General features: G+C 27.0%; 1 protein-coding gene across 2 annotated transcripts in view; it reads right to left on the reverse strand.

Moving 5' to 3' along the window:
• Positions 1–206: 206 nt before the first annotated feature.
• The window catches only part of LOC111040319, a 12,890-nt gene continuing 3,303 nt past the window's right edge, over positions 207–9,793 (reverse strand). Inside the window, exons 1-6 of one of the 2 annotated variants that reach the window (XM_022324190.1) lie at positions 5,209–5,289; positions 4,847–4,990; positions 1,317–1,453; positions 1,178–1,251; positions 592–699; positions 207–532 (exon numbers count right to left, since the gene is read on the reverse strand). In XM_022324190.1, the coding sequence (XP_022179882.1) occupies positions 450–532; positions 592–699; positions 1,178–1,251; positions 1,317–1,453; positions 4,847–4,990; positions 5,209–5,289 (627 nt within the window). In that variant the 3' untranslated portion in view covers positions 207–449. Of the gene's footprint in view, positions 533–591; positions 700–1,177; positions 1,252–1,316; positions 1,454–4,846; positions 4,991–5,208; positions 5,290–9,793 lie in introns of those variants that run through there. The other variant, XR_002605190.1, reaches the window with a different exon arrangement.

Consider the following 9,793-nt stretch of genomic DNA (forward strand, 5'->3'; position numbering starts at 1 on the left):
TGGCAAATCCCCTTGTGGGTCTGTGTATTATTATTTATTTCATTTCCATTAAACAAATTTCTAAATACGCCACTGGTTCTGTATAAAAAAGTATATTTATTAAAAATATATTATTGAATCCACATTTCACACATGAGAAAATTAAAATAGAAATAACTAATAATATTGCCACTTAAAAAATAATATTATGATTAAATCAAAATTTGGATATGTTTCATTTGTATCACAGATATGTCCATTATTTTGTTTACGGCGATAAAAACATAACAAACTTTTTCCAGTGTATAAGGAGTCAAAATAAAAATGTTATTCCATTTAAAAAAATGCATACTTATGTACAAATATTTCTAACTTTCGGTAAAAGTATAAATCCTATGACTATTGATTTTGTATAAATTAAATTTATAAAATTGTAGACAACTTTTTAGTTTATTTATAATACTTTCAATTCAGTCGATAAGAGTAGATTTTATTTCCACATCGTGAACACACAATTTATCTGCGTTTAATGTTGATTCTTCAGGCTCCGAAACTGAAAACAAAACAAGTAAAATAAAGCTACTTTTGGTATATTCATGAAGTATAACAAACTAGAACTGTCAGCCCATTTGTTCTGTTGATTGGGTGAGGTTATGGCTATTGGCTTTATAAGTCTTTTTGAAAAATGGTTTTCTATTAATAATGTTGCATCCGGTTTAACTAAAAAAAAAATGCAAAACAATTTACAGTTAGGTAATATTGAGTCATGTTTACATTTATTATTTAGTTTAATTTATTTTTTTATGCTATATATTTTTTGCATCAAAAAAAATATGGTATGAAATAATGGGCAAAAAATTACAGCATAATATAATATTATTTTAGAAATATTCTACTTAGTTTGACGTTATAAGAAAAACGTATAACTGCTATTTGTAATCAAAATATAATTATTTTTTCAATAGTTTAAATGAAAATATTATTTTACTACAGAAAATGTATATTTTTTAAATTAATTCAAACGGTCATAAATTATAATAATAAGAATAAAATATGATGAAAGAAATAAAAAAAATTTATTGAAATGTTTATTTATTTTATTTTAATTTTCAATTATTCAAAAACAATGTTTTAAAAAAAATAGCACTTGTTTTTATATTATGATGATTTTAAATAAATTGTTAAGTAAAAAAATTACTATTATATTTCGAGATGTTGGTTTGATTATTTGTTGACGGACTTTGTGGTCCATTAATTGTACAAAGTGATTTCCTTAAAAAAACAACACATTTTTTGTTTAAAAATGTTTTCATATTTTCGAAAACTTTATTTGTTACATTGTTTTTATCTCGTGAATTGTTTTTACTTCTTTAAGAATGTGCTGGTGTAATATTTTCTCTTGTTGGTTTTCAGTAGGTATGATATTTAAACCTTTTAATTCAGGACGATGGAGATTGAAAAATGAATTTCTTTTCTGCTCAAAAGTTGTAAATCAAGTATAAGCGTTAATAATAATTTTAAATGTAGACAGTAATTCTTATAATACATCTAATTATTATGATTATGATATAGTAATTTTATCTTAACAGGTACATAAATTAAAACATTTTATCATTGATCTTTTTCACTGTGATTTTAAAACAATGTACTTAGATAATTGTTATAATAAATTACACAAAAAAACATGAGAGAAACAGATACAGACAGTCTTAGGTAATTGTCCACTCAACAAGCTTCGATAATCTCAGCACAAAATAACGTTGATATGAAATTAACAAATATTAATAAATGATCCAATTATTTTCAAGGCAATATTATGAAGGGAGTTTGGACATTTATTTAGAAAACAATTATCGATTAGAGAAACAATATTGAGAAAAATAAAACATAACTATCAAGTACCTATTCAAAATACCGTATATATGGATTCGATATGCGATCTAGTACTAAATTAAACCAGAAAGTAATAATGAAAAAACGTAAAATAAAAAATGTATAATTGTGGCACTCTTTGCTGAGAACCTAAACAAAAATTCACTGCAGAATTGAGCAAATAAATTGTCATCAATCATCATATGTAAAATTTTTTTTTTTGGCAACTTCGATCAGTGTAGTTACACAATGCTTAATATCATAACACGAAATTAATATTTTATTCATCTTGTATAGGTATTATGTAAAATATTGAACAATAAAAAAAATATATATTAGACAACATTTCTTTCTTCAAGGCTTGTAATATATGCATAGGTAATTTAAGACTTTTCATTGTATTATGTTAAGAAATTTAAGTTTCTTTTATATTCATTTCTACAATAATAATAATTTTCAAGTATTTGTGCATAATACCTGTTATTTTATCTAGGTATGTGAATAGATAATTAGGTATCTAAATAATTAACCTGCTGTATTATATTATTATTATTATCTTAAATCTGTATCATTTTGTTTTCGGAATATTTTGTATTATGTAACTAAACTTTGAAAATGTTTAGTTATATGGCTATAATTATTATTAAAAATCTATTAAAATATAAGCAGGTAATAGAAATATTCTCATGTCACAATAGTATAAATTTGTATTTTAGAAATATTATTATTGACGTTTTACATAAAGAATTTAGTTAATTATATTATAAAAGTGAATCACGGATTTTGGTATAATCGAATACCGAAGTAATAGACGTAGCTATTAGATATTCGATCAAAAACATAGAACATCGATCAACTTTTATTTGAGTAGTATAATATTACCTTTATAACTCAGTGGTGCAGAATTGAGAAGTGGGCGGACTCCAATAATTAAAACACAATTTTACCAACTAGATACCTAACATATAATATTTAATAATAGGTACATATTAACATAATTCATATTATAAAACTTATACACACGTTAATAAAAAAAAAAATTCCTGATTGGGCCCCGAGTTACAAACTTACAAAGGATCGCCATGTCACTGATAAAAGTCTGCTTTTTATAGTCCTATAATTATTAGCTTTTAAGTACCTATACGGTATATCTATTTATATCAAACGATAAATTTACAATTAAAATGCTCTTTGGCGTAATTATATCACTTATACTGTACCTAGTCAATTCAAAAGAAAAACATTAAACATTATTATTTATTATTATTAACTCTGTAAATGTATATTGTACTTACAGTAAAACCCGACTAGTCGCTAGTATGACACCCGTTAGTCTTCGTTTACCTCAATAATCCAACCCTATCTTTTCGCTTCCTCTTTCTTATAATATACGAAAAGTGTCATTTGTGAATTTGACTTTACAACATACTCAAAATATATAAAGTATATGATTTGGAAGCAAAAATGACCGAAAAGTTACAGACTAAAAAATAGTTACATTTATAAATTATAAACTAAACATACATAGGTACGGACATTTTCGCATTAATATTATGTTGTTTCTTTTTTTGGTCAAACCCTTAATAATCCAACAACCTCTGGTCCCATTTAAGTTAGATTACTGAGGTCTTACTGTTACCAACATAGGCAATATGGATATTATGATATTCATCATATGGATATGGAATCAAATAAAATGTTATGTATATATATGAGTCTAATGATGTACGTATTACGTATAATTATACTATATTATGCATTTAATGATAAAATAAATGGTACAAAATACAAATATTAACGAATAACAATTTTCTACACTTAATATTATCTTAATGAATTTAATATAGAGTAAAATTGTACAAAGCCACAATTATTTATATACTTTATTTGATCATAGTCACTAGACACAATCCACAATAACAGTATTATTCATGTGCTCATTAATTTATTGATGTAGCATCCAGCAAACTATAACAGTTGCTCTGTATACACTGTAAGTATACTATACAGCAGTGGTTGGCAACCTTTTTGGACTCGCAGACCACATTCACAAATTAAAAAAATTTCATTGGCCAGACAAAAATAAAATTAATTTACTATGAAAAAAATTACTATTTGAAACTTTAAAATAATAGTATGTAAAAATTACAGTAAATTATATTTATACAATATACAATATGATTATTTTGATATGATATTCAATTAAATTTCGTCGTTGTAGAATTAAAGCAGGTCGTATACAAATATTGAAATATACAATAGACGCATGGGCCATCAGTTGCCGACCATTGCTATACAGTATACAGTGAACTTAAACAATGCAAGTAGGTACAACAACTCAATAAGTCGTATTATTGTCAATAATAATCCTATCACCCAACAACCATTTTCATAAAATAAAAGCGTGCCTGTATAGCTTATGATGATCGTGACAATTAAAACTATTACTGTTATTCTCTTTAATCTGAAATAAATAATATTATTATTTTGAGATTTCTAGAAAACTTAAAGCCTAGACGCTTCGGTCTATTGGTGGAGAGAGGGTGATGGAGTAAACTCAACCTTATTGGATTAGAAAAAATAATTGATATATTATTCAACACCATTAATATATGATATTATAATTACTTTAAAATACTTTATTTAAACGGATTTAGCAGTTAGCAGTTTAGCACCATATTATTTTGTAATTCTATAATTTTAAATGAACTCCAAACAGTACCTACACCTACGTGTAAACATTGCGATTATCGCAGAAACACACTTCACAAAAAAATCAATATAAATTAATTTAGGTACCTACAACGATTTACGGAATGAAATACATTCAGTAAAATGTATATATTATGTATAAAATAATAAGCAATAATAATTTATATTATCAAACATAACAAATCTTATATTATTATTTTGACTTTGTAACATCTTAGCATAAACCTACCAAGATATCGAGTTTCAACAATTATTATTATTATTATTATTAAAATAACTTTACTTTGATAACATTTTCTTTTGATCTCATATTTCGTACAGAGATAGTAGCAAGTCCATTCATTATTAACTTTTGATTAATTTTTAGTTCTGTGCCATCATACAACGGCACAATTTTTGGAATTGATTCAGTTATCATTTCTTTTTGCTAACAATGTTAAAAGTTAAGTAAATAAAATCAATATAACACTATAAAATTTATTTTATTACATTGATAAGATAATGTATTTATAATCATAAAATGACTACTTGATATGTATATTGTATAAATCTAATACAATATTATTCAAATTGAAAATTGTAATGTTTTTTTTAAAAAACTATATAAATTATTCCTACATTTAATATTATACTTAACGATATTACTTGATTATGATAGTCACTATATAAGTCATTTTCTGTAGATAAATTGCTTTTTCCTTTTTTAGCACGTAAGGTCGTTCCCATAATTATAAATACCTATTTCGTTATATAACAATTTGTGTTTGTGAGTTAAATTAGGAACAGTTAATTATAACTGCAGATTTTAATATTTTATAAACAAAGTTTTAATAATATTTTTCGTAACTAAAGAAATAAAAAATGTAGAAAATGGCTTAATGGCTAGGTAACCAGAATAATATTATGTTTCATAGAAATATTATTATTAATATTATTATTATTATTATTATTATTATTATTATTATTATTATATAATTTGTAAAACAAATGAAAAACGTGAGTACCTACTACTGACCGATTATAATTTGAATTCAATATTTTAAATTAGTACTCATAGCTATATCGAATAAATCAATAATTCTTTACCAACCAAAACATGTTTTAACTATCACCAGTAACAACAACGTAATTTTCTGCCACACTAGTCTTAGTGTCCATAGATAGGTACCTACTACTAAAACTCTAAATATTCCAATAAGTACACTATACACTATATTAGTCTATAATATTAATTATTAGTACCTAATTATTAACTAATAGCTAAAGACCAATATAAATTATAGTGGATTACTTATTCAAATATATTTATTTAGTTGGTACGTACTTATATTATATTATAGACTAGGTATAATGCAAAAGTCCCCAACCAGTGTGTCTTGATAAACTTGGGTTTAGGGTGCCACGAAATTATTTAAAATACCTTACATATTGTTTACAATTTTAAACGTTTAAGAAAATATAATTTCTTAAAATATATAGTGTATTGTGTGTTTGTGATGTGTTATACTTAAGTATTCAAACTATTTAAATTTTGATAGGTACCTAATATCGATAGAAGTTTGATTTAGTTCGAAATCTCCTAGTCGTGGACCACATCATAAAATGATCGCGCCATCACTCATTTACGTAAAATCGAATACTTGTTGCTTTAAGATAATATATGTTGTATATTTATGAAACATGTACCTATAAATAATAATCTTACAGCCTCACGAGTCATAAATCCTAATTTCTTTAATAATATATTCTTATAATGCTATATTTTTTTCACCTAGACTTTAGAGTAGTGGTTATCAACCTTTTTTGGTTCATGGCACACTATTATACATCACACGTTTTCACGGCACACACACTTGACAACCACAACAACCTCGGCAACTTCGCCGAAGGTATTAGTTATTGCCACGCGCCTATAATACATGTATGACATTTCTCGTGGTACACCTAGTCGATCTCGACTGCCGCGGCACACCGGTTGAGAACTACTGCTCTAGAGATAGTTTCCCGGCTCCTGCATACAACTTCGAGCGAAAAGTAGGCAAGATATAAAACAAGAAGTTTGTATATAAAAATATATTATGTTGTTATATATGATCGTCCAGATTACTCGCAAAGACACAAAGCCATCAGCAAACAACAAGGTAACTTATTATTAAATAGTAAATAAATAATTATTAAATAGGTTATAATAATATAAATTATTAAACAAAATCAGTACGCTAGGTAGTTAGCTAAATATTATAAAAAAGTTGTATTGCGCTTTACATTACAAATATTTTTTTCACATTTTAAATGGAAAAGTAGGTATACAGTTTTGTTAATTAAATATTACAGCAGAATATTAAATATTAACGTAAATTGATTCCCAAAATGTAAAAACCTATAAATTATAAGTGGCGGAAAAAAGTAATGTAGTTTTTTAATTTGGCGAAAACTGATGACAGCTTATATAGTACTATACGGTATATAAGGTCTCTCCAGATTTTTAGAATTTACCCTATGGTATGTAGGAGACCCCCGAGACCCTATTATATTTATGGTACCTACCTATTTAAAAACAATATAACGATTAGTCTCTGGACGTGCACACTACAATTATAATATGTACCTGCACTGTAAGTAGCAACAACGTACCTACCTAGTTAAATACTGGATATAAGATATGAATCGTGGAGTTATTTACTCTATGATAAAATCTAATGTTTAATTGTTATTAATAGTTAATGGCACGATTAAATATCTTTAATCGTGATGTATGGTCTGTTTTTTTGGTTACGGCAACACGGCACCAAAAATGTTTACTCTTATCAATTTTTATTTTTGTATATCAGTGTTATCAAATTTTTTTATCTCATCACGTGAATACTGAATATCACTACCGATCACGATTAAATAATTAAATGAAATAGTGCTAGTGTGCTACCGATTAAACTATATTTAATATAATATTTTTAATTAAATGCTTATAATAATAATATAATATAATATTGTCCATAATATTATCATTCGCATAAGGTAGGTATAAATTGTATCATTCTTCAATAAAAGGTATAAACCAAATACAGTTCGTATTTTAGTTAGGTAGTGACTCAGAGCTGGACGAAGTTATTGGCAAATGTGGCTAGTTCAGTGAAACTGGACAGAAGTAGATCTGCTGTAAACAAATTATATAATGTTGGGGCAAGCTAGGCTACTTAGGAAATGCCTGATAACCTAGGTTAGAAAAGGAAAACCTAGATATTTGAGAGGCAATGGCGGGTACAGGCCGCTACTGATTCAAGATTTTCAAGAAGAAAAATTCGATACGTATCGATACGTACCACGTCTTATCGAAGTCCGAGTCCGATACGGGTCGGTACGTGTCACTTGTATACTGCATGTGTTACTTCTTGAACGCTCAAAATTGCCTCGATACGTATCGATACACTCCAAATTCTTCCTTGAAAATCTTGATTATGTTAATCATACGTATTAATCGCTAAGTGGATAAGACGTAAGACCCTGAGTGGCTGTACTGCGGCAACAGTTCCATAGATGATGATTTATTTAAGTAATTATTTTTAAGTTACCGAAGTTGAAGACAGAAGCAGCTTCAGTTGAAGTACGTAGTGCCCGGTTTGTTTGAACACAGTTTTATTTTGTTGAGGAACACGTTTTTAAATGGAGAATATCGGTGGAGAGTTGTATACTTGTATAACTATTAACAATTAAGAAAATTATGGAACAAAATAGTAGGTATCGAACGAGTAGAGTAGAGTTTCAAATTAAAACCCAAAGGCAAAAGCTGATCCAATAATAAAATTAGGAACATTCAAAGGGTAAGGCGTTATAGTCTTATAGTCCATTATTGATTGTAGTTTATTTTTCGTAGGTACGCATTACTGCATTTGCTTTCGTATTTCCAAAAATTTCATTCAGCATTTCTCATTTGACCGTTGCAGTAATTTGTCATTCTAGTAGCTGATATCTGCTAGTATCATTACTGATGCTTTTTAAGGATATGGATTGATACATTCAAAATATCTCGATAGTCTATGGTCAAATATTGACGTAAAATTGTTTAATTTATATTACATTGGTATTTGTCATTTGGTAGTATAACTATTTACTATAATGCAAGGTCAGTTTATTTAGTAGGTAGTTACAAACTCCAATGTACTAAACGCATCAAATCTAAATTTTATTATGTTTTGCGCACGATGTCGATTAAAGATAGTAGGTATTTAAAAAAACCATTAATAAATTATAAGTAATAGGTAATAATTTATTTAATCGTTCTCAAGCGTAACTGTGAACGTACCAATATTGGGAATTAGAACATTTAACAACAAAACCCAAGTCACAACCGTGAATCAAAGATATTCTAGGTAATAATTTAATTGTATTGACATTATTATTATGTACTTACTACTTACGGCACACTTAAATATGTACTTCCTAATATTAATAACACCTTAGATATGATTATATATCATAGGCGAATCTACAGGGTGTGCCTGGTGTGCCAGGGCACACCCTGCGACTCGTATAAACCTGTGTATAGGGCCCATAATACTCATTTCAGTTACAATGGTATTGAGTCTAAACATTAAACAATTTATATTTTAATTTTAAGAGGACGTGATACCTGCATGTGTTGTCTCTGTCTTACAAGTGCGTAACATAGCAAATTTTACGCTCAGCAGAACACGTGTAGCTCCGTTAGTTTAAAAATTAGTGCGTATTGACCTCTTATAAAATCTAAAGGTAAGATTATTATCTAGTCAACCTCATAGGTTTTTTATTATATTTTAATTTTAACGCGAGTTATGAGTATTTTAAGATGTATAAAAAATTTACAATTTTAAAATACTCATAACTCGCGTTAAAATTAAAATATAATAAAAAACCTATGAGGTTGACTAGATAATAATCTTATCTTTAGATTTTATAAGAGGTCAATTTGCACTAATTTTTAAACTAACGAAGCTACACGTGTTCTGCTGAGCGTACAATTTGCTATGTTACGCACTTGTAAGACGGAGAAAACACATGCGGGTATCACGTCCTCTTAATTTTAATTTTAATACATTTTTATGGGTACAAATATTGTCAATAAATGTTATCGTGATAAGCATAGTTGATAAGAGATCAACAATATTATCAAGAAAAGAGAAAACATGTATGTTTATTTATAGCACGGCTATAGTCGTAATTTATATTCATAATCATAGTTATTTTATGTAATTTA

This window comes from Myzus persicae, unplaced genomic scaffold (assembly GCF_001856785.1).
Source record: "Myzus persicae strain clone G006 unplaced genomic scaffold, MPER_G0061.0, whole genome shotgun sequence".
Lineage (NCBI taxonomy): Eukaryota > Metazoa > Arthropoda > Insecta > Hemiptera > Aphididae > Myzus > Myzus persicae.